The 26,999-nt window shown below is 42.2% G+C and overlaps 1 protein-coding gene across 1 annotated transcript in view; it reads left to right on the forward strand.

Moving 5' to 3' along the window:
* slc36a4 (solute carrier family 36 member 4) overlaps positions 1-26,999 on the forward strand; it is a 52,305-nt gene that overhangs the window by 18,279 nt on the left and 7,027 nt on the right. Inside the window, exons 7-10 of the mRNA XM_056610704.1 lie at positions 471-555; positions 4,491-4,778; positions 8,814-8,912; positions 21,171-21,340. Of these exons, the coding sequence (XP_056466679.1) occupies positions 471-555; positions 4,491-4,778; positions 8,814-8,912; positions 21,171-21,340 (642 nt within the window). The remainder of the gene's footprint in view (positions 1-470; positions 556-4,490; positions 4,779-8,813; positions 8,913-21,170; positions 21,341-26,999) is intronic.

The raw sequence follows: 26,999 nt of genomic DNA on the forward strand, positions 1-26,999 counted from the left end.
TCAGGGATTCACAGCCTACTGTACCATAACGATTCTAGCTGGGCTGGCAATCCGATGTTTGTCTTTCTTTCTGCAAGATAAATTGGCCATCGTATGTTAGAGTTTTCACAGTGAATTTGGGAACTCTTGACATGCAGTATGCACAACCTAAAGTCATGATGATTCAGCCGTAATAGTACAGAGATTATTCAGAGTATAATCTAGGACTTCAATAACGTTCTATTCGCGCATAAATAACATGCGCAGATCCAAGATGGACCTTGAGGGATGCATGTACAATTAGGTCCGCTTGACCAGGGACTGTTGTTTGTAAGATGTTTTTGCGGTATCACAACAGCTTCAATAATGATAACTAGCAAACAGTACCCTTACACTGTTATGGCAAACAATTATTTTGTTTCTTCCGGCCTTATTTTTGCTTGTTTCTGAACTGTGCGTGTGTTTGTGTGTTCTTTTGTGCGTGTCTCCAGGCATGTAGTCAACTTCTTCCTGGTGCTGACACAGCTGGGCTTCTGCAGCACATACATCGTTTTCCTGGCAGAGAACATCAAGCAGGTGGGGGATTATACATTCTGAGCACGGGCATGCTTTCAATGGGCTGGGGAAAACATTTTGAACCAGAGAGTAGCAACAGTTAATGGGGTGAAGGTTTTGCACTTCAATCACATTTTTCTAAAGCTAAATTTATCATTAATAATACATAGGATATTCAGCACAACCAGCACTTCAAGGGGAGGCACACTTTCTGCTTAATTCTAGCAAACATGATGACAAAAAATAGGCACACACACTTGACGGCCACCAATTATGAATGAATTACCAACGATCCCCATTCACTGTTCTTATAGTATAGTCTCCCCATTCCGCTAATGTTCGAAATGGCCTAGAACAGAAGATGTACAAGAAAAAAGTGAGGAGCTCCCATATCCACTGGTTCACTGTAGATACATACAAGGTTGTCTTTGACTGTAGTTGCTCTTTCTACTCCGTATGCCGGGGTTAATGTCGCCTTCAACACAAGCTCCTCTGGCACGATGATTCCTCCAAATGTTTGCTGAGAGCTTTTTGCATGCCTCTGAGAAAAAACTTCTAAATGGTAAAACAGTATGGTATTGAAAAAAGGCGGATGGAAAAGATAAAAAATCTGTAGGGTGAGGTGGGAAAAGTAAAAAAATAAAAAGTGGTACTGTAAAGAGCAACCCATTATGAAGTATTTAATCAAACTTAATAGACCAAATCTGTGAGCTTTGATTAATTAATGTTATATTGTTCTAGCCAAGAGTTTAGGGCACATGAAAGCATTGCTCCAACAGTCTGAACTGAGCAAGGAACGAGTGAAGTTATTTATAGGCCCTTGGCTTGGAGTGCAGCTGCAACTCTCGGCCCCTAGAAGGCGGTAGAGTCATGTCACCGCAAGACTTTGGCCCAAGCCAGTAGCAAAGCACTCTACTTCCACTACCTCGCTTGCTCTCTCTCGCTTATATATATATTTATATATATAAAAGATATATAAACACACTGAATACATATAAAATACAAATGCTAATTTCTAATGAGAATTTTCAGTCACCCCCTCCCGAATCTTTTGAAATATTTCCCTATCTGCATCCGATTGCATCTCTTCCTTATCCCGTTTCATAGATAAGGCTTCACCTATTTCCATATTACATATGGGCACAAATGGATGGAGCTATCTTGAATATATCAGAATGCAAACCCTAAAAGGGACCTCAAAGCCTAATTAATCAGAAGATTTGAAAAGTTATTAATTCCATAATGGTAATGTTCTCTTTCCCTCCGGTCGGATGGCTCTCTGGGTGGATCTCCTGCTTGCCATCTATCATCCTATGGGCGCTGTTAAATCAACATTGTGTGAACAGTGCAGCTATTCATCTAGTGAAATCGATAATTCTTTTTTGGGAAATTTATTCAGTTTGAAATAATAATAAAAACAAAACATGCCAAAACATAAAGCAGTTCATCATGGACTTGTAGCTGTGTGGTAAAAAGAAATGTGGTTTTCCAAACGTATGCACACACAGGAATCAACACTCTTCATTCAACACGCCTATCTATAGACTTATGATAATGTGATTTATTTTATAATTTATTATGCTCATAGTTCAGAAGGGTTTATTTGTGAAAAGCTGAGCAAAGCCCCTTATCGCCACATTGCAAAATAAACAGTGGTCTGGCTGCTAAGTAGTGAAATGTGATGGCTTGCCCCCTTGTTCATCAGGACTTTGACGTGTACACAATGCAGATAGAAAACAAAGCAAAGCAACAAAAATGTCAACATTGTATATGCTTTCCAACTGCCTAAATTCCCTCAATTAAACCTCAGAGAACAATATCTATAGACCGGTGTGCAGGAGTCTGCCTAAAATGGATTGTCTAACAATCAAACAATCATTTTTCATTTATGACCGTGTTCCTATACATCACCCCACCCTCAGACAGCTAATGCTTTTAAGGTTGAGGGATCAAGAGCACACCTTTGGCGTCCAGCAGAAGCAGAGACTTGGTCTCCTGTAGCTCTCCGAGATTCCATCTGTAAATCTGGAGGTGACCTTGTGCATATCCGATATCTCCTCCTCTCACCCCTGAACACTTCATAATTCAGGTGGAAACGTGCAATTAGTATCTTTCATTCTAATGGCTCATTCCCACACGGGTGGTCACAGCGGTCATCCCTAGCATGTGCTTTGTAGGGTTCTGATGGGATTGGTTGCTCTGCAGTCAGTCACTGCAGGGGCTTGCTTATGCCTGTTCCAGCCTGTTTATTACCAGTATTTAATGCGTAATCCTCTTTAGGGGATTATATGTTTATATTAGAGCTGTCAGTTAAACGCGTTATTAACGGCGTTAACGCAAACCAAATTTATTTATTTTTTTATTAAATTATTTTATAAAAAAAATTATTTTATAAAAAAAAAAAAAAAAACATTTTTTTTTTTTTTTTTCTTTGGCTCAAAACAAAGAAGCAGGAGCCTGACTGCTATGTTTAAAATTACATTTGTTCAAAGCAGTCGTTTAATTGCACTATAGGCTCTTTTTTTGTATCGCCCTGTTTTGATCAGTGTATATGCCAATGTTGTTATCAATAAAAAATCATTTGCACAAGGCAAGCCGATGCACTTCACCATGTTGATAAGAGAATTAAAATGAGAAGAATTATGGGACAAAAAAATCAAGGGATATTTACCATAGAAAAAGAATTTGCGATTAATCGCGATTAATTAGAGTTAACTATGACATTAATGCGATTAATCACGATTAAATATTTTAATCGCTTGACAGCTCTAGTTTATATATATCAGTGTTCATTATTTAATATAACTAGTCCTAAGGTGACCCAACAGAGCATTGGGACTGTTTTGATGAAGTCTACCTGACATTCTGCGTGTGGTTTCTGTCCGGCCTTATTGCCAACACAAGTCCCTCCTCCCTCAGCCTATTTGTTATGATTTGACGACAGGGAGAGACACAGCGAGAGAGTTCCTATTGGGTTTGAAAAGGCCACCAGAGCCCCCGAAGCAAAACACCCACCTGGGTATTGACTCTCGTTATTGCCACAATGATTCTTTGGATAGGCAGTATGAAACATGTGAATGTGAGAAAGGATGGATGATGGTCAGTCGACCACTTTATAATCTGCTCCCCATTGAGGCTGGTTAGCTTTGCACTGATTTTCTCATTAGTCCTCATTTTAGTGAGTCAGGAAGCTAACGGATCACTTACTAGACGATCGCATTGACCTCTAAAGAAACCCCCGAAAAGAACCAAACTCAAATTGAAATCCCTCCTCCTCCGCTGCAGTGACATTGATACAAAGATTTTCTGATCTTTATTTTTCCTTGACGCTTAGCTCTTCTCGCTCATGGCAGAGGGCTATGCTTATCGACGTGCAATAGTCCAATTCACTCCCAGCTGCGTGTTAATGATAAGCCACCCACCACACTTCTCAAAGTTGTTCTTCACTGTGTGCAGATTTTGGATCTGCGATGGGAGTCGGTTTAGTGCACTCTGTACTCACAGCATTTGATGCAGTTTGCTGATATACTCTGGTTAAATGAAAAGTGATTTAAAGAAGCCCTGCCTTATTTGCTGTGCAAGATAATGCACTGTCCCCATTATGATTATAGCAGAAAGAGATTTCAGGGTTTGAGAATGTGAGAACAATATTTAACTGGTGAATAGCAAAAATAAACTAACAGCGGGCCAGCATACACGGCACATTTCATTCCAGTTCTTTAGTTAGTGATCCGATTTGTTAAATATGTTCTCTCTTGTTCATGTCACGCTTTGCTTTGACTGCCGGTTGTCGTTGCACGAATCCTGATGTGTCATTGATCTAGTGACTCATCGGTCCTCTACTCCAGTGTATAACTGCATTTTGTTGTGCATGTATACTTCTGTCGTGTGTACCACTGATCCTCTCTGGCCAGCACCCCTATCAACCCAATCAGTGTGTGTCTGCCTCTCTCCAGGTGGTGGAGGGATACCAGGAGAACAGCACGCTGGCCAGCACCTTTCCCCTGGCCCTGACCAACGTCACGGCCACGCCGGTGCCCAGCGCCCAGTTGGTGGCTGACCCGACGGGGGCTGCCCCCACGGGGGGCTGGGACCTAGACCTGCGCCTCTACATGCTCTTCTCCCTGCCCTTCCTCATCGTTCTGGTCTTCCTGAAGGAGTTGCGCAACATGGCCGTGCTGTGCTTCCTGGCCAACGTGTGCATGGCCGTCAGCGTGGTGATCATCTTCCTCTACATCCTAAGCGTGAGTTTGTAATAATACAACAGAATGTTTGCAGTAATGTTGAGTAAAAGGTCAGTGTTAAATAAAATGCTGAAACTTTTATTTCTTTGCATCACAACCCAATGAGTAAAAGGTCAGTGTCAAACTAAAAGCTCTTGCATCACAACGCATTTATCATGCACACATCGAGCAGACTCCTCTGTAACACCAATGTACACGTCCAGATGTCCAACAGGGAATAAGCAAATAAATAAAACAAACAAACTCAAGAGATAGACCTTACTATTTCTTTCCCAAAGCCATCTACCCTCAAAACAAAACGATGTGCCCATGGTCTCTTCCAGTTCTCTTTCTGCTTATAATGGACAGGCAGAAAGTTACCTGAGTGTTACCGTAGACTCACTCAGTCCCTTATTCCTTCCCTCTGATGACCTGGGAGAATATTTTTCAATATTTGCAAATACAATCCCACACATTCACGCCCTCACTCTGCATTCACCCCCTCACTCTGCAAAGTTTCAAAAGTTGTCCTCATTAGCAAATAATAAATGTATTAATTTACATGTAATTACACATTCCATGTGTTTTTTGGAATTTAAATTGATGATTGGTCAGACAACTGTAATATTTATAAATAACGGGCAATTAGAGAATTAGATCACTTTTACAAACATTTTAGTGCACTTAAATAATGGTTAAACACCACAGATCACAGCAATGCCATTTATAGGCTAAAAACAAAAATAACAATTACAAAAACATTTTAAGAAGTAATTTTAAGAATAATGTTAAAGGAATTTGTAAGAAGAACTTATTTCATGTTATCTTCCAATGCAACCCGATATATAATGTACTATCACCCACAAAAGTGCAAGATCTAAATAAAAATAAAACGGTGATGTACTTTCTTTACTACTACTACAACTTTAATTCATTGCATCACATATCCATGTAAATTAATATATTTAACTGGAATCAGCGTGCAAACAAAAACAACCTACTGACAGATGGTCATTAATTGAACTTTTGCTGAACTCCTGTTGTCACGAGAACCAGTCAATGTCAGGCATCAAACCCGCAAGCTCACAGGAGAGCGTTAATGAGACAAAGTGATAAGAAGTATATATTCCACTGTCTTTTCTTCTTTGGTTGACTGTCAGTCATTGTCTCACTGTTTTTAGCCCCCTGCTGCATTATCTGTCTCTCTAGGCTGCAGCAGATCAAACCACCTTTTACTATGCGTTAATGCTGACAACTGCCAAAACAATTGTTTCCCCTTTTACTGATTGATTTAAAAGGCAACACAAATATGACAGAACTTTGTAACCAAGTTATGCTGCTGTTGAAAGTAGGCGTAATTGGACATTTCTCCCCCCAGCATATCATTATGCTCACTAGAAATTGTGTCGCCTCTGATATGAAGAGATGATAGTAACATAACCACACGCCTTTCATTGCAGGTTCTTGCAACAGACCCTCTACTTAACATTGGGCCTCTCTCAATTCCAAGTATGCCACATTTGAACTTGTGTACTCGGTAGTTTGTACTTGGCGATGTCTACTCGGGAGGACGCAGTACCGCCATTTGAACAGCAGCATTATGGATGACGTTACCATCTGAGCTAATGCATCAGAATTACAGTATAAACTAATGGTTTGTAATTTTCTCATTCGCCATTGATGCTGGTTTCGCATCACAAAATGCATTCTGGGATACTTTGCTCTCCCAAGTCCACACAAATCATCTTCGATAAAATGGGTGGAGCAAGAACCGATCCGGGCATTGGGAGTGTGATTGGCTAGAAGCAGAGAATGGAACAGTACTTGGGCTGCGACTGATGATGTTTCACAAGTCCACAAGAACAGTACAGACGCTGATTGAGGAAGGGCCACGGTTCCATGAATGTCTTTGCATCGTTATTTTCTTCTCGTTAACGACATGTGGAATGTGTCACAGGGATGTCGCTACAGATGTTAAGTGTCACAGTCTTTTCGATCAGCAGTCAAACTGCCCTAGCGTCATCTACTTATACAACATTGAAAATACAACATTGCTCAAGGGTTTGGTATAGGAGGCATTTAAGAATTCTGCAACGCTATACACAGAACCACCCAAATTATCCCTACTTACCTTTTAAATCTGCGTCTGGATCCTTGGTAATGATATTGGTTGTCTTGAAACCATGAGTCCATCCTGGAGTCTGTCTCTGCCCTCACCACATGTTTGGACAACGAAAACGATGGTGTCTCAGCCATTGTTGACAGAACAAATGACACAGGATTCACAGAAAGTATCCCTGAACAACCTTGCCGTCTCCATTTTTAGATTACCCCTAGGATTGATGTGTGTTATCATGAATATTGATAGATACCACATTCATCTACATCCATCTGTACTAGCCAGCAGGTTCTGTATTGAGATTATCACTGTTCTGTGTTTGTGTGTGTGTGTGTGTGTGCGTGTGTGTGCGTATGCACGTGTATAGATATGTGCAAGTTCAAGCTTGTATCCTTTGTTTTTCTGAATGCTATTGTGTAGTACTATTTATCTGGCGCGAGTGCAAACAATTGCATCGCATTGCTTACTCACGATCAACATGAAAGATGATGCTGTAACAATGGTACCAAAGTGAGAAGTATCCAAAAAAAAAGCAATGCAACAAGACAATAAAATATGTTGTTTTCATCTCACCCTGCGATAAAAGGATAATCACTTTAAAGAGTGTCACAACTCCCTTGGTTCTTTTCGTGAATGTGGCAGAGCAAGCATGACTTCAAACTCCATTGAATATCTCCCAAGGTCTTCCTAAGAGTAAAGACAATTACCAACGTAGATCTGGAAGAATAAATACCATGGAAGATCTAGAATGGGAATGACCAGCATCGATCTAGAATGACAATGACTTGAATAACTATTACAATGCATATCTAAAGCTCAATTACTAATGCGCATCAAATATCCCAGCCATCATAATCGTTAACACAGCATCTCGCTGTGTAGCTCTTTGTATAGTATAGTATAGTATAGTATAGTATAGTTTATTGTTGTCATTACACATGTTACAAAGCAACAGAGCAACGAAATTCCCAGTAACATTCCGTCCAAGAAACATAGAAGACAGTGTGGGGAGACAGGACGGAGAGACTGTCAGGCGCTTGTTCACGAAGAACCATGCGGCCCGCATTATATAAGAAAGTTTTGTCGTTTGTCGTTGAGAATTCCTTGTTCTTTGTTTTTGTGTCGTGTCAGGTTTGAAGGAGTCAGAGGTTGAGAGGTTAGTAGTTCTAGTTGTGCATTTCAGTTGGTAGATTTAGCTCAGGGAGTTTCAAAGTTGTTTCCATATTGTACAGTTCTAGAGCCCAGGGTAAATCCACAGCTCTGCAAAGATATGGTCCCGGAAATGGGACAATTCCTGTTCTACTTTGCACTTTGGTTTTATCTGAATAATTTGTATACATGGTGTGTCTGGATGTGGCTGTTGTGTGATAAATGTGATAAATGATAAATGTGTCTATGCCAGCAAATTGCTTCAGCACATTTTGGTCCAACTTTTTGTGTTCGGGTAAGCGCAGGCGAAAACAAGGTGGGCCATCTTTCGAATACAAGTTAAGTTGGGCGTGGCTACCGGGGACCAGGGTAGGGCTGGGGTGGCCTGGTACCTTATACGGTCACCGTCAAACTCTTAAATGGATTAATATTTGTCTGTGTGCGTCTCTGTTCTCTCTCTTTCTCTCTGTCTGTCTGTGTCTATGTCTCTCCCTCTCTCTTCTTTCTTATCTTGCCCTCGATTTGTTCATATCCTCCTTAGTGTCTTAAACTTCTCCAAATTAGTACCCATGGGTTCTCCACATTCATCATCATCGACATTCTCTTAAACTTCCTCCTTCCCTGTTGCTTTTAATAGGAGGGGATTGAGCGGTGGGGATATTGGGGTATGCAGGTGACTGATGTGTTTCTCCTCTCCTTCTCCCGTCCCACCCTGTTCTGTCGATCCCCGGTTGTCTTATTTTTCACTCTGTGATTATTTCAAGTTTTCTTTGTCTTTTGGTCTGTAGGATTTCGGAGACGCCCGGCACATCCCCCTGACGGCGCCTGTGGGCAGATTCCCTTTTTTCTTTGGAACGGCCATTTTCGCCTTTGAAGGGATTGGAGTGGTGAGTCCCGTCTCTAGAGTCTGCCTCATGATGTTTAACCAGTTGTTGTATCATACTTTCTGAAGTCTGGCTCGTTCCGCATTTCAGTACCGAACCAGACATGTCGCCGTGCGTGTGGTTGCAAAAGCTCACTCGTCGCATGCGCAATATTCTGTGAGCATGCTAGCATGCTAATGCTAGCAAAGCTAAGACCCTGGGCCGCTTTGAAGCGGCCCAGGCCCTCGTCAAAGGAGTTTTTTACATTTTTGAGACATGCTTCGGCCATTTTCTAAACTTGACAACTCCGAGTTGCTCACCTACGAAATGGTAGAGCATTTTTTTTCCCCATTGACTTCCATTACAAAAATAGCTGGGTGACCACCTGCACCAATGGAGTTTGTAATAACCAGACCACAACTCGGCCACAAGTCATCAACTTACGGTCTGGCATGATTAAGGTGCATGTACCAAATATTTGGTCATTTTGGTTAACAGGTCAGTTTTCCAGATCTGTGGGTCAGTCCAAAACTTTGAAGGTACAGCAAAATCTATCCAGACGGAACTTATGGGTCCTTCAGAAAAAACGATTCGGCATGTCAAATAGGGCTTGAATACCAAGTTTCAGAAATGTTGGCAAACAGGGCGGGGGGTGTGACCAGGAGTAATATCGCCCCCTGTGCTCAGAGCGCTGCCAAACGACTCTTTGGAGACCTCCTTACTTTCAGTTTATATATATATATATTAGTGCTGTCAGTTTAACGCGTTATTAACGGCGTTAACGCAAACCAATTTTAACGGCGTCCATTTTTTTGTTGCGCGATTAACGCTCCCTTGGCTTGGCAAACGTTGTCGTTTTTTCACCTGCTGTCTAGCAACAACTAGTCACGTTAGAAAAACAACACCACCATACCGGATCTAGCTACACCGGAAACAAAACAACAAGCATGCTGCAGGAACTTGTTGGGGCAAGCGAGGATACGGAGCGGGTGAAAAACTCCTTAAAAGTGTGTGTGTGTGTGTGTTTGTGTGTCACTCTGTTCGAGCCTGCACGAGAGTTCAATATTGTCATTAGCTGTTACATCTTTCTGACCAATCGCAATTCAAGGCCCACCCGGGCTGTACCACTTCAGGATGGGCCGCTCAGTTACTCCCCTCTAGACAAAATCGACTTGGTTGCGACGTTGACAGTTTGTGAGAGGTTGCGGACGCACAACTCAAGTTGCCGGACGGCGCTGGAAGGAACTTTTATAAACGCAATATTGTTATCCTGCTTTAATCAGCCCTACAGCCCCGAACAGTTAACAGCCCACCGGGATTTCTCCCGACTCTCCCGATTACCACTCCGCCACTGTGTGTGTGTGTGTGTGTGTGTGTGTGTGTGTGTGTGTGTGTGTGTGTGTGTGTGTGTGTGTGTGTGTGTGTGTGTGTGTGTGTGTGTGTGTGTGTGTGTGTGTGTGTGTGTGTGTGTGACACTTGCTGAGCAAGGGTTTTGTTTGAAAGTTCAGTGATTGATACAAATGAAAGCCTGGGCTATTGAAGTTTTACGGTAGGCCTACCACTGTCATGCACCTACCCGATGTCAAGTGGACCGGGTTGAATTCACCACGGGACTCTCTTCTTATATCCATCTTACCAAATACATTTTATTACTGTCCTTCTCAACACTCTGATCTCACTAAAAGGCTAGCAGCACGAAATCAAAGGATATTTAGAATATAATTTTTCTTTGCGATTAAGAGTTAACTATTTTAATCACTTGACAGTACTGATATATATATTTAATTTGACAACTCTCAGGGGTTCACGTTTTGAGTGGTCGATTTTAGAGTTTATGCCCCACTCACTTGCCATGTTAGTTAAAAATAAAAAAGATAGAAAGATTTATTGTAAAAGAAGTATACAAAATATTTAAATGTGAATATGAATAGGGAACTGCAGTGCTATATGCACAATTATTTGGCTTTGGTTTGGTGATGATACCTCTAAAACTGTAGGAGGAGATAATTAGTGCAAATCAGGCGGAGGAATAATAATAAGGGACATTCTAATAGTGTGGCTTGCTTTGCAACCACACTACTAACCAATGTGTGTGTGCAAGTTGCAGCTCCTATGGTCCCATAGATCTCCAAAACGTCTAGTTACACTGAAGAATCAAACAGCTCAGATTTTAAAAAGTGAATCAGATCTAAGATGCGATGATAAGCTCCGTGGGTACTAGGGAGGAGAGTATGTTTGTGCGTGTGTATGCGTGTCCTCAATGAAAACAAGATATGAGAGAGAGGGAGAGAGGGAGGTGGCCATGGGCAGGATGATGTATGGCTTGTTCCCTTGCATATTGACTGAGGGGCACAGGAGTTTTCACTCGCCGGCCCTACACAATTAATCAAGCCTCAGATGGCCATCACTGCACTGACCCATCTAGCCGTGACCCAAGCAAAGCCTACCCCGGTCCCGGATCGCACCATCTCTCTGTCAGGAGAGAGAGGGCGAGGGAGAGAGAGAGAGGGCGAGGAGGACAGAGGGAGAGAAAGGGAAGGACAGAGGGGAGGGGGAGAAGATTAATATAAAAAGAGGTTAGCCAAGTTAAGATAAGTTGAGATAACTTTCTTCTTTCAAGTTGTGGCTGCGCTGCATCACTGAAGCCCATCCCACCACCCCACACCCACCCACACCGTTCCTTCTCCTCCTTCCCCCCCCCCCCCCCCCCCCCCATCCAAACCAGTGGAATGATCCACGACCCCATGCGACTCCTCGCTCACGCTGACAGAATCATTATCCGGCAGGCGTGTGCGTGGCCATCAGCACACCAATCCCCGGGCGGATAAGCCTGGAGGAGCATACCTTGTAGAGGTACATATCACCCTAGCCCCCCCAAAAGCCCACCCCACCCTGATCGGGTGGCGAGGGGGGGTAAGCGATTCACCGGCACAACCTCATCTGACGGAGGGGATTTCTCTCCCGGGGTTGGCGAGACGCTCCCGCGAGTCGCAGTGGGTTCATATCTCACAAGGGACCTGAGGCGATAAAGACGTCCTCCGATCCTCCCATGCACCACATTATTCAGCATTCAGCATTCAGCATTCAGCATTCACAAAATATGAGATGAGGTCACACATGAATGATCCAAGTTGGGTAAAATGGGGTCAACTTCCCTTGAATATTGGGACACTCCATCAGGAATATGAACATGGTGATAAAAGCCGCCCAAGTAAAAGTAGAGAATGGAATCAGGAGGAATAACTGTCCTCTTGTTGATGGTTTAACAATGGTAACATGGAATTCTTCGCACCACCACCGACACAAGCCGTCCAACTAACAGTATTCAGAACTCCCATTAGGGGCATCTTGTTAGCAGCCTGCAGTGCATGACATGCCACGCCAGGCCCCATTTCACCTTCAGAATCTCCCTTCTTCTAGCTTTAATTGCCACAGTCTGGCCTGTAAGTTGTTCTTTTGGAACCGGAGGCTAGTTGTCGAAGTCTCTGGCCTTGTTGTATTGCGTTTGTCTCAACCTTTTTGGTTGAGACAAACGCAGACTTTCATGACGATTTCATAGTTATAAAATGCAAATGGATGAGCCGTTTTTGCCATAATGCCCTGTCTGAAGTCATGATGATACACATCTGGGGGAAAGCCCGCAATTGCAGTATAAACCAGGTCTATTATTGTTAGTAGTAGTACACTGTATGTACATACACGGGTCTGCAGAACCAGTGAAAAAACCAGTGAATTGGGTTAAGGGATGGGCTGTAGTACCAGATGGGAAATCAAATGGGTTCTGACTCAAATGGGTCAGGACCTCTCAACCTTTACGCGTGGAAACAGCCGTAATGATTTTTCTGTCTGAATGACAAATCACATTCTTTGTGGTGTGGGCTATTTCTTATAATATGCCTCACAAATTGGAAATCATCATAATTAGGTCATTATCATTTGTGTAAAGGTCTTTGGACATTTTGACCCACCTTTCAGTAGCAGGCCATTGACGAGGAACATGCAACATCTCAGTTCTGAGCTTGGTCATCGATATACCCAGGAAACATGAAGAGATGATACAAAACTATGAGTAAAGTAGTTGAACGAACATTTCTGCTGCAGCCCATTGCAAATAAACAAATAAATGAAATAGTTGAGTCTATGAAATAGACTTGACATTGCTATTGTCCTACTGGCAACAGCGGGAAGCCTTCTTTAGTAAGATAGACACTATTTGAGGGTTTGGGTTTTCTTAAGAGAAATCCCTGTTGCCTTGTTTATTTATTTATAGATCTATAAGTGTTCCAGAGAAAAGGATTAAGGGATGAGGTTTTGCACCATAGCCGCCTTGGCTTGCATTTCTAATCTTATTGTCCCACATAGTGTCACTCTAAATTCACAAATCCAAGTCTTTGGAATTCTAACATTGGCAACATCTTGCTTATATTCATCTTTCACCTTTGCCTTGGCAATATCCAATTCAGTCTTTTGCTTCTGTGACTAGGGAAGCAAGATGTGAAACTTGGAGTTAATAGGACCTTTAACTTTGTTTTTCAAATCAACTTGTAATGGAGAGTTAATTAATTGGAAGCGAGTCCCAGAGTAGTGCAGTAATGAGTAAAGTCTCTTATTCAATGCATTGGATGCTTTCATGCTCTCCATTCCAATGGGGAATGCTGTGTTGGTCCTGTCCGGTTCTTTACAGATTAATACTTTACGATGATTGAGTCTTCTGCACCTCGTATCACATATGTGCATCTTTCCAAAGCAATACCATTAAACAATTGTGACAGTATTTCTCACTATTGAGAGCAGCCTTGCACGCTCCCTGATTTACTTCCAACATTGTTTCACAGTGCTTGCTCTTTTCGTTCAATCTTTTAAGATGTTGTCTTTTTCTCAATACACATTTATCTCACATATCTTACGTTCCCCATCTCCACTTTCCTCTACCTGTGTTTGCTTTGCTCTGGCCCTGCGCAGTGCATGGCAGTTTTACAAACAGGAAATTAGTTTGTCTGCATGCCTGTATATATTTCCACGACAGGGGTTCTGTGATCAACCACATATGCAGTACGTCATCATAATCTTTCCATTTCATGAAATATGCAAGACAGTATGCCCAATGGAAAAATCGAATTTTATTTTAATTATATTTACTAATATTGTATAGAATAAGGAAAGAAAGGAAAGGGAAGCATGTTAAGAAAAGCACTTATTTATTTATTTGTGCTCAACATGGTCATACGTGTTTATTGCTAGGCATTACACATGCCGAGGGGCATTTCATAAACGTGAGGAGCATGCGTTGTGTTGTCATCGGTACGCAGTTGGGCCTTGTAAGAAGGACTTGCTGCGGAGCACACTATCTTGCATTCCTGGCTCCTGTGTGTGTGCGCCAGGACCACTCGTTCACCAATCACCGTCTGTCTATGGCGGCGCCTGGCGGCACCTGGGCCCACGTGTCAGCTCATTAACTCTGCCACACACACACACACACACACACACACACACACACACACACACACACACACACACACACACACACACACACACACACACACACACACACACACACACACACACAGGCGCTCCACACACTGCTCTTAGTCCCTCCCCTTCTCCCTCCCTCTCTCTTTCCCTCTCGCATTATGGTGAAAATTATTTTGAAATGTAAAACAAAAATCCACATTCGCACAAAGACTTGAACAATATACTAATAAATAATTAATAAAACCTAAGTACACTACAATAATTTAACCGTAACCCTTAATAATTCTAATAAATAATAGCAAAATAATGAAGTGCAAACTTCTATATGCTAAATGATAAAAATATAAGTAAAGATATATGGTATAACACTAGCAGTGCTTTCTTAGTAATGTTGGTAGTATAAAAGCTAGGAATACATAATGTTGAATGAATACGTAACTGGAATACGAGACCGAATTCACACGTATTTAAAACGAGTCAGGAGCGAAGGAACGTACCATGTCAATAACAATGCTATACACTATATGAAACACTCAACTTACACACACACAGAACATATGACAAAACCTGTATTAACAATATAACCATTATGAAGATTATAACGGTTATAAGATTCAAGAAACGCGCTAAACTATTGGGTTGGAATCATTGCGAAAAGTTTGCAGTGCCTTATGGGATGAGTAGTTCCTTCCATCTTCACAAAAAAGAATGTACACAGTCTTGTACCTTTTGCCTTTTCTTCCATTTCCAAATATTTTTTTGCACTGAATCAAACGTTGTGGTCACGACTACCTTGACAAACTATTGGCCTGGTTCCAGGCTTTGAAACTCTTAATATAACTATTTTACGAAAAGTCTATGGAGAAAATGAATGGGAAATAAACTTCCGGGACCAGAGCTATTATAAAGGGAGCGGTCACTGCTGCACTCTATTGACCAGTGCCGAGTTGCCAAAAGTAAGAAGTCTTATCGCACAGAGAGACAAGCGGAGGGAGTCACAGAGAGGGAACTGAGATCTCAAAAAACACGCTCTTAGCGATCATTGAGAGAAGGAGCGGACCACCGGAACATAAATATTTCAATCGGCAGCTCGGGCATGGCACCGGAAAGTGCATTGAAAGTTGGTCCGGTAGGTACCAGTCGCTAAAGAACTGGTACCATAATGGTACCGCGATTGGGTACCAAACCCATTGCAGCACAGGACAGTTACTTTGAAATGAATATTGAAACTGGGAGCCTTAAATAAATTACACTAATGTGGAGATCATTTTATGTTGCTCCAGTCAGAATCATTCTAAACCCTCCATACTTTTTAATATTCTAAATCAAAGCACTCGAAGCAACTCGTTTTCGACCGAAAAGCACATCACGTCTCTGCAGCCATGCAGAGTATGAATAGAAGAAAATGTTTTTTAATTAAAAATCGTAGATCTTTGACTCATACATTCATTCGCTGTAATCCCATTCAAATACAAGACTCGTATCTACTCAGAAGGTTTTAAGGTTAATGAAAATTGAAAAAATTATAATCAAAACTTGATTACAATCTGTAATGTCTTGCAGCTCATTCCTTGAGAATCATGCCAGCATTATCACTATGCTATAGAGTTGTTCTTTGCTTAAATTATTTCTTTAGGTTCTTGTAAATTGTTAAGTCACATCGTTAGTTATTACTTTGGTAGCAATAGGGTTTTTTGGAAGGATTCGTCATTGTGGGGAGACATTTTTGAGTTTGAAACTGCCACAGCGTTTTTCATGCGAGACACCTCCCTCACCCACGAACCCAACACTCCTGATACATAATATGCTTCAACCAATCCGTGTTTCTATTTTAAAACCTATTAAAATTTGAATCGATAGGATTTTCTGGTGGAATTAACCTTGACCATTCAGAGGTACAGAAAAAATAGGACTATTTTAGCCCCTTTCAGTATTGTTATGTATTCTCTTTCAGCTACTTGTCCCAGTACAATGCTCCATCTTTGTGGGATTTAACTGAATCTGGGAGGAGTATTTGCTAGGGATTTAATTAGTTGTCATGGAATAATCAGTCCGTTTTACAATGAGGAAATTTGACATGAATTCAAACATTGTAAACTATGATCAATAAGCACATTAACACTCATATTCAAAAACACAACCCCCCCCCACACACACACACACGCACACACATACGCACACACACGTACGCACACTTATATTATGTCGAGCTGTTGTATTAAAGCGATGTTGGGTGACGTCACTTCTGACTTTGACAAACTATTGGCTGGGTTCCAGGCTTGAAACTCTTAACATAACCATTTTAGAAAAGTCAATGGAGAAAATGAATGGGAAATTTACACACATGCACAATATTCTATTGAGGTGTTGTATTAAAGCGATGTTGGGTGTTACTTCTGTTGGTATTTGAAGCGAGATCCCATACAAACAGAGCCAGCTCGCCCATCCCTTCCGAGTTTCGTGCATTCAGGAAAAACAAGCGCAAAAACCCAGAACACCCAACCCTTGTTGGTGATTGGTTGAAGACTAAGTACTATTTATTTTGGTTTTGAGTGGTATACTTTGGCAGATTGGTGTTTCGGTAAATCTAATTTAGCTATTTTAATAGAAAACTCAGAAGGACCGGAACATGTCAACTGTGACAGGGATGTGTCAGTGTTGCTTGCTGTTTTTTAACAGCTAACTAATATCTTACTCGTATGATCATCAACATAGAAGCAATGCCGTTTTTGCCAAATTTCCCAAACACAACGTGAAAGTTCCACTCTGTTGCGAACGCAGGTGCCTTCTCTTTGTGCCGAAGCACGCAGACGTCATGACCAAGGGGCACCGGTGGTCTCGTGTGTGTGGACATGTCTGGGCAGCGGTCGACTCGTTTGTGAAGCTCTGTCTGAGCTTCACATTGTGAAGCTCTGTCTGAGCAGCATCGTTTATTTACCCTGCGCATCGGAGTGAGGGTTAGGCTTCCCGGACACCTATAGTATAAGGTTACTTATGTGGCACATTGCATTTTCCAATTGTGGTCGTCGTTCTAGTCGTAACCATGGGGATAACATTCCGCCCCCTTTCCTAACTCTCAACCCAGAAGGCATTTTCTTAAATATCATGTCAAATTCCAGCTTAAACAGTTGGTTCACTGGCTCGTTAAACTATTTCTGCTTATCCAATTTTCATAGTTAATATACTCTCTGCCTCCGTTTGTCTCTGCTTCCTGGCTGGCTACCTCTTATTAACAACTCCGTTTGTCGTGGTCCAGTGCCGCCTCTGGTAATAATCGTCCCACTGGTTAAAAGCAGGGCAGCAGAAGCATCCAATTGGTTAGTGTGACAAAGTTGTCCTCGTGTAGCTGATGCTTACGGTTTTCCCTTCAGAAGAGGTGAATTAATTCAAGCTGCTGGTGGTTCGTTCACTCTTTTAAGGTTGTTCGAGTCCAACAAAAGGCTGCTTTACCTAATCACCCCTCCGGATTCACATGCCTGCATACTTCAAAGTAGCATGAGGGCTGTCCGCTCTGCACCAATCTGCCGTTGAATGTCGAATCAAAAGTAAATGAGAGGAGCAGAAGCGTGGATAAGGCTTAACTCTGTGTTATCTGAAAACACAGCAGCAGTTGTGTAGTAGGTGAGCAGGGCTGATGAGGATTGGGGACAAGAGATGTTGATGGTGTGGGACCTATCCTTCAAAAGACAGCTGTACATAATGACCGTTTTGTTTAACATAAATCACAGGGAAAACACAAAACAAATATTTTTTTCCTACTATGAGCGATTGTAGTACCCCCGGGTTTACCCGAGATGGTGCTGTTCCTACTCTTTCTTTTGCATGTCAGGACTGGCCTGCAGCATGGTCTGGAGAGATGTGGGCACCTCTTCAACTCACAGGGATAAATGGGGTTCTTTAGCCCCTGCCGGCCGGTTAGAGAGGTGTCCCTCGAGATCCATTAGAGTGAAACAGCACAGATTTACCTCAACTAAGCCTGGCTGTTGGCCAGTAACAGGGATGTACTCCCTCGCCTTACCCTGAATCCCAAAGCCGTAGAGGTAGACGTAAGGTCTTTAAACCCCCTCAAGCGCATATCCTCAAGAAGCTCTCTACTCCATCACGACGATGTCCAGCCTGGGTCTTGATGGCGCTGCAGGAATAGCCTGTCAAGATAAATTCCTTGTGGAAAATAGTTGATCAAAATGAGTCACAAGAAATGAAAGCAGATATTTGTCAATGGGGTGTTTTTATTTATGAAAAACTTGATAGAAAACCAGGTGGGGAAATCCAAGTTGATATGCTGCTCAACATGTTTGATCTTATTATATACAAGTGCACTTTATCGTTACTCAAGCTTCATATTGGGGGTTCAAACGAGTACCTGTTTGACTAGTAACTTTTGATAGCTACCCCTAACACTTGCAATCTCGCAATGTTTCACTTTTGTGAGTGCATAAATAGTATTTAGCTGCAGCCCTGATCAGCATATTAATTCCGCTTTGAATGATGGGCAGCCAAATCAAGAAAACGATGACGGATGACTAAATCCAGCAAAATATCGGGCAGATTCTTTGCCCCAATTGTGTGACCCAAGATGGTCCCTTGGAGGTGTTTTCTGCATTGTTTGGCCATGCAGTAAGCTGGGAAATAGGCAAGATGAAGAGGCTGAAATATGTTCAGGAACCAATAATGGTGTAGGCTTCCAAATGCCCATTCCCCTACCAATCTGCTTCTGGAGAGCAACTGTTCGAGACAAACGACAAAAATGAAGGCTTCAAAAACCAACATCTTCTTTCCCCCTTTTACAAAAGGACTATACAGCAGGAATTCTACATCTTTCCGAATGAACAATTATATTGTTATTATTAATATATATTCCGCGACCTGACCTCTGATGGTGACTGACTGATTATATGATATTAATATATGTAAGACTAGAGCTGACTTTGAAACTGTAGAGACTTTTTTTAATCTGTGGAGAAGTTGGATGTTTAAGGACATTTATACTCTTTTGATCACAATATAAATTAGGGCATTTAGCAGACGCTTTTATCTAAAGCGATTTACAGTACATGGGTTAATACACACATTGACACACCGACGCCGGCAGAGTCAACCATGCAAGGCGACAGCCAACTCATCAGGAGCAGTTAAGGTTAAGTGTCTTGCTCAGGAACACATCAACACTTTCGGTTACAAATCAACTGCTATACCTCCTGAGCTAAACCGACCCGATATCATAGATCGACTTTGAATTTCTGCTCTCAGCTATGCAGCAACCCATGTTGCTTTTTTCTGGGTGTTTTTCTGCGTTTTACTGTTTTATTCTGTGTTATATATGTGTTGTTTTGTGTTTGACCTGAGCCTCCTCGGAGTGAGGCTTTTGATGCCGGAGAACTATCACCAGTTGCAACAAATCAACGAGTACTTCAGTATGTTCAGCGGCAACATTAAAGAAAAAACACAGAATAGAAATAGAAAAAAATTCAAAATAGACAAAATAAATGGCTAAACAAGAAAAAAGAACAAGAAAACTAAACCAAACACTATCACGGTATGTAGTTTAAACTACATCCAATATTGTGAATAAATGAAACTTCACTGCAAGGTCTGGTAGGTTCTTCACAGACTTGGCTCGAGGTTTGGATTTGGATGTTTGCTGATGCTAAAAGTGCGTCACTATGCAGCAGTTTGTAAAGCTAGAATAAAGAGTCAAACACTCACACAGCAAGAAGCCAATCAGCACAGTCTCTAATAAGATCACACAAGAATGTATTTTCTGTTTTTGGTAACATTGACTATTTTTAATTTACCAATGAAAATTACCAAATTACATGTATCTTTTACATATTCTTAGACTACAGCTAAAATAAAACGACACATAAAGCAAAGTTGCTCCACGTTGGGGTTTTAGGTTTGATTGTATGACTCTGCCATTGTTGAAGGAAGCTGATACTGAAGAAGTCTAGGAATTGGTTGTCAGTCCTTTAACAGATCTTCTACCAAGGTAAAACAATGCCCCTATTCCACTACTGGATTAGCAGTGTCCTCATCTCCATGTCATTCTAAAATTAACTGTACTACATTTTTTAACAAGCATGAGTTCCTTAGAAATGCCCCTGAACCTCTGGGCTCCGGGGCTGTTTAAGGTGTGAATGTGAATAGCTCAAGAGTACACTGGACCGTAAGAGGGCTCTGGAACTGGGATGCAATGAGACAGTGGGGACACTGCCATCAGAGCCCCTTTCACACTCCCAATTACAGCTCCCCCCTGCCCTTGAGCACAAGTTTCATGAGCTAGTGTCATGACTTTTACATGGGAAGAAAAATTAAACGGAGGCAGTGGCCGGCAGTGGCCGGCAGTGGCCGGCAGTGGCGATGGCTTTCTCTGTATCCGTTGGTCCCGGGCTTGCTGATCCCCATCCCCCCAGGGACAGACCTTCACTGTGGGTTTGGTGTGGGATGAATAATGCTGCTGGTCCACTCTCCAGGGGTCTTTCTGCTGTACATGAGATATACTTGCAGCCAGGTTCCTGTCATCGTTCTTGAGGGGGAGCCACAGCACCAATGCAATTATAAAATACTCGTCGTATATTCTGTGCGTTGCACTTTCCTGTGAAACTTACTGATGAAATATTTAAGAAATGTCATTATTCTACGGACTATGTTCTTGAGTACTAACCTTCCTTTTGGTACCCAATTTTCCCTCCACTGTACAATCCAGGCAATCCAATATGTCTCTAGTAATGTTTATTTATGGACTTGTTAATGCACATATCAATACTGTCTGAAATGCACTAACTCAACACATGCTGTATCTCTCTCCAGGTGCTGCCCTTGGAGAACCAGATGAGGGATCCCAAGCGCTTCCCCATGGCCCTGAACATCGGCATGGGCATCGTGACCGTCCTCTACGTGACCTTGGGGACACTGGGCTACCTCCACTTTGGCGACAGCATTAAAGGCAGCATCACTCTGAACCTGCCGCACGATGCCTGGTTAGTGTCCCAGCGCATACCGCCCCCCCCACCCACCGGTAGTTAATCCAAGGAACTTTTTGATGAGCTCCACTTCACCATCTGCCGTTTTAATCTTACGCGACTGATTGTACCACGTTGTGATTGATTGCGGTTGTCATTTATCCACACCTACGTCTTTCTGATTAAATTTGAGCTCGGTGTCTCACTTTCCACATAAACGGTGGCATGATCCGGAAGAGGCACTGAATTAAACCAATCAGAAAAAGTGATTGTAGCACCTATATTTAGTGTTGGAGATGTAGTTGGACTGAAAAAAAAACTGCAATCTATAATATCTCTCTCATGCCACATTTGGACAGCAATCCTTAAACAGCCGGGCACACTTCCCAGCAGCTTGACCAGCAATCCCAAATCACACTCATTTTCATTCCACATCACACGGATCATTCACTCTAGGCTATATGGATCCTACAGCCTTTTCTGAAGAGTTGCCTTTTTCTTTCGAGGTGCGGTGTCTACATTTTGTGGCATCTAGAGGTAAGGTTACAGATTGCAAACTGAATCCTGTGTTTCTGTCAGTTTTTGCCTACCAGTTTGTGAACATTCAACTTTACTGTTTGTGCAAGGTGTGAGTGGATCTGTGGAGCTTCGTCTTTGCAGCCTTTATGTTTTCTGGCTTACTGAGCCCGAAAACGCAGAGGGTGGGTTAAGTTTCCCTGGCACTTAAAGAGCAAGTGAACCCACAAAAGTTTTTTCTGCTCTGATGTTTGTGAAGTGCCTTTTTCCGAGGCAGTAGGACGTCACGATCAAAGGACACTGGCGGTGAGGTGTGTGTTGATGTTTAGAGCTCTTTCTGGGCAGTAGTTGACTGCGGCGTCCGAAATAAAAAGTTAAGCTTCTCGAAATTCCGAGAGAGGGTTAGGCCTCCTGGACGTCTTAAGTGTAGTGTCGCATTTCATATTCAACATCACTCATTATAATGCTCATATATAACTAAGGAACTAAAAAGGTATGGCAGAATTACCGTCACCATAGTGATAACCTTCTTCCTATTTTTAAAATCTCATTATTTTAAATCTCATAGTGTTAAAGATGATAGCGGGGGTGGCATTACACTTTTATTGAAAGTTGATTGAATTAAAAAGCATTCTCTCCAGAGCCGTTTCTCCGTTCAGGGCATCTGTTGCAACTTGCTGTTGCAACTAGGGCTGGGATAAACGATTATTTTTTAAACGATTAATCTAGCGAATATTTTTTCGATGCATCGATTCATCTAACGATTCATTTTTTCAGTCCGATTCGATTTCGATTCGATTCGATTCTCGATTATCTCCCCATTAATTGACTAATAGCAATTTATACATGTTGATTTACATATCTGAATGATAAAATATGAATTCCTTAACATTTCAATACATGTTTATTGCCTTTAAATTCCAATATAAAAGTGCAAAGTAATGCATTCTTAGAATTCTACGGTGCTCGGTCATCTGCAGCTGCTACCGGGTGGCGCCTCTTCAGGTGCTGGTGAATTGCCGTGTTGCTAGAATGGAAAGGCATCTCCTTTTTTGGCGCCTTGCACTTATGAAAGTCTGAGGAGCCACTCGCGTTGCAACTACGCCCCGGCGCCGCCCATCTTTTTTTTTTTTTTTTTTTTTTTTTTTTTTTTTTTTTTAAATCGACGCGCATTTTTCGCGTCGACGTAATTTATGCGTCGACGTCGTCGATTACGTCGACGCGTCGTCCCAGCCCTAGTTGCAACATGGCTATGTGGAAGATGACCCACTCCCAATGTAGATAAACAGGGATTATTCTACGTTAAAGGGAAAAAAACAATCCTTATTTTCATCGTATTATACAGTAATTAAAACATTCTTCTGAATATTACATCCCATTTCCGTTCTGCAAGATGTCACTTAATTCCAAACACTGTACCTTATGTCTCCCAGGTAGCACAGAAACAACTGCCTGCTTCAGTTCACTGTTTAATTGTGGTATGTGTGAGAGAGAGAGAGAGAGAGAGAGAGAGAGAGAGAGAGAGAGGGAGAGGGAGAGGGAGAGGGAGAGGGAGAGGGAGAGGGAGAGGGAGAGAGAGAGAGAGAGCGCAGAGTGTGTGTGGGGAGTCTTTGGTGTCTGAATTTCCCCATTCAAATATATCATATTAGAAAGGTCCGTAAGGCCCAGCATCATGGATTCTAGGAATAGTTGAGTCCTACTTGCTGCACCAAAAATAACATACAAAAACAATGTTGACAGGCTCCCACTGAGTATCGGCACCACGAATAAACCTGCTCAATAACATTGGTTGGCGTAGATGACGGATGGAGTGTGTGCACTCCTCAGGGGTGGAGGAATGTGATAATGAAAGCTAATCCATTTCCATAATGCCAGCAGACATGTAGTGTGTATGTCAGCGTGCACCAGAGCAGGGTTAAAGAAACATTCTTCCCGTTTCAAATGATATTAGAGACGAAGCCAAATAAATCCAGCGTTCCTTGTCAACACCAAAAGTGCTTGCTCAAGATGGGTTGCTGCAATCATAACATCTGAGTATTGTTATTTTTTAATTGAAACAAGGCGTTACGCTCTCATGTAGGGCTGGGTTGCTAATGCTTTCAATGCCTGTTAGGTTTTCAAGATTACACTGAATTGACTTCAGTTTGAGACACATTTTGTGTCAAACTTAAAACAATACAAAATGGAGGTAACATTTACAATATTTGTACAATAATGAACCATTGATTAACATCAGATAATGAAGTAATTAGCATTACAATCAACTCAAAGTTAATTAAAAGGTAACTTATGTTCTAGAAATCATCATTTTTACCTATGTTTTTCATGTTAACTAAGGCATTTGTGTGTACACAATTGAGTACAGTTAGGGTAAGGGTTAACCCTCGACCAAAACTACTAACCCTAACTCGCACACTAACCCTGATGCTAATGTTATATAATAATGCTTTTCAATGCATTACCTAATGTAAATGAATGGTTAATTAATGGAACCTTATTGTAAAGTATAAAATAAACTATAACATGTATTCAATTGGAAAAGGTGTACTCTGATCTGTAATATATAGTCCTGTCCTGTGTTTCTTAACTCTTCTCTGATCTCTCTTCTTTATTGAAGACCTGCCCACATTCACCATGAAATGTCACATTAGCCTGTGTTCAATTATACATCCATGTTGATGATGGAGGATTAAATACCACCCTAATGGCTAAATGTTGTTTGTGCCTATTGGGTGTATCACCTGGCACAAATCCAATTAGGCAGAGGAGAGACATCTCTAGAGAATTTCCCCCCGTAATGGATGACCCTGCAGATGTCATTAGCTCCCGAACCACAGTAAAAGTTTGGGCTTGCCACCAAATACAATATAATGCAATTGCGTAATGCAATAATGCACGTGCGGGTGGCGTCAAGACCGGTTGAATTTACTGTACGGATCCGCAGTCTCTTTCAAGGCCAACACCAAAACGGCCATTAAAGCGCATATCTGCATTACTGTATCTTTATTTTGAGGTGAAGGACCACCCAGCATCCTGGCTGGGTAACCAGCTGTGAAGCCAGTGGGCAGGGAGAGTGTTTTGTTTTGTTGGGGACTAGGGTCGGACCCTGTTGTCCTAACCAAGCTCCTGCCTCCTCCTTGCTCTACTTTAACACAAAGTGCACTATAAATCAACCTCTAGGAATGCCACGAGCTGCCAGAGGGCCGCCCCAACCGGTAGAATAGTCATGTATTAATGTAGTGCATGGATCATACTGCCAGTCCCCATAGATAACCAACTTCAAGTCTCCACTCCTTCTGAAACGGGGCATCCTATAAGTGACTGCCGAGGTTTATGGTTTCCTACGGACGGCGTGGCATGCGTAAGGCAGTGTTCATGTGAGTAGGAGCCCCCTAAATCCCTATCACCAGAGAGTAATGATGGCCCCTGGAAGACGGTCAATAAGGTCATTCAAGACCATCTCTCAAAGGGAAGCGGCAGACAGCCGTGCTACCGTGTGGTCACAGTGTACACACACTGCACATGCACACTGCACATGCACGTTGGCTCGCTCGACTCCTCTCCGTCTTCTCTTCTGCTTTCTTTAACATAATCAGTCTAGCATTCATGGATTGCACAATGCTACCGTATATTATTTTCCATAAGCAGCCATACACCCATAGAGAGCTTTATTCTGTTATTACATTTTTGCATAACTCTGTTTGTTTCTTGAATGGCTATTAAATCATACTTTCAGGCTTCTCTATCGCTCTCTGGCTCTCTCTCTCTGTCTCTCTCTCTCTGGCTCTCTCTCTCTCTCTCTGGCTCTCTCACTCGCTCTCTGGCTCTCTCTCGGCCATTGCTTATTAGCAGCCCATCCTACTGTGCCTGCCATTGGGCAGCATGGGGAGGTTGAAGGAGTCATTGCAGGGGAACGGCCCTCCTGGTCTTAACAGCCGTGTGAACTCTCGTTCATCTCTCTTCATTGGTCCTTGGTGCTCTGTGGTTGCCAGACTGCCGTTTATAGAGTAGGCCAGCACTTGCATGTCTTAATAGATAAACTGGCCGACTTAGCGTAGGTCCTGTTTGGTATGGTGCATAGCGTCTGCTTGATGAAGAATCGATACCATGATGGAATGGCCTAATAACAAGACAGAGATTCTTATGGGAAGCCAATAATGATTTGTTTAATGTGACAGCGGGACTGGACATTTATTGTGTGGATGGGTAGTCGCTTGGGCAGCCCTTCTGATTTAATGGGGTGTGATGTTTCCACCTTAACAAAAGACAAAACATCGCCAAGAACAGCATTGATTTCTCCTCCCTGTCAACATGTATATTTCTCATCGAGCATGTATACAAGAATGCAGTCACTTTGAACCACTTAAAGTCGTGCTATTAGCTGTGGGGTGATGCAGGGTGATCTATGCCAGGGTGAGATATAACACAACAAACTGAATCCCATTGTATTCTAGATAAGCCTCTACCACGCCGGTAAGATCAGCTGCCGGTTACGTTTTTGCTTCCCAAATATTTCCATTGGAAGTTAAATGCAATGCTTACATTTGAGGATAGTTAACAGAGGCTTTCATCCAGCACAGTACATTTGTAAAAAGAAAGAGAAAAAAACAATATTGCGCTTTCGGTACAGTAATGATTGTGCCAAGCACTTATGCTGCGGCCACACTGCACGCGTTAGGCCGTGTTCACATCTAGCGTTTTTTGTAATAGGGAAAAGTTGAGCCGACCGTAAAAAAAAAGAAGAAGCTGGCAGCGTTTTTTTACCTAAATGCGCAGAGAGCGTTTTTTCTATCGCCTAGCAACGAACCAATTCTAGACCCGATGTTACTCGCCTACTATGTATCCAGGCTAGAGCCCATTAGACATGTTCTGTTATTAACTGCTTTTATTAACCGCTCCACCGGCACTTTCCCGAGTGATTTGTTCGCCATTGTTTCTTATTTTGACAGTTGAGAGTTTCCTTCGTGACGAAGTGTTAATATACAGCTTGTGATTGGTCAGTTGCCAAAAAGACGCCTGACGTCGGCCGCTTTCTTCCTGAAAAAGTTGAACTTTTTTCAACGCTCCGTATGGCAGAAGAAAAATGCTGGGAGAGGCGTTTGAAAAAACGGCCGTGACTTTTTCAAGAAAAGCTCTGCTCCATAGGAATATAATATAAAAC

The sequence above is a fragment of the Gadus chalcogrammus genome, chromosome 16 (assembly GCF_026213295.1).
Source record: "Gadus chalcogrammus isolate NIFS_2021 chromosome 16, NIFS_Gcha_1.0, whole genome shotgun sequence".
Taxonomy (NCBI): Eukaryota; Metazoa; Chordata; class Actinopteri; order Gadiformes; family Gadidae; genus Gadus; species Gadus chalcogrammus.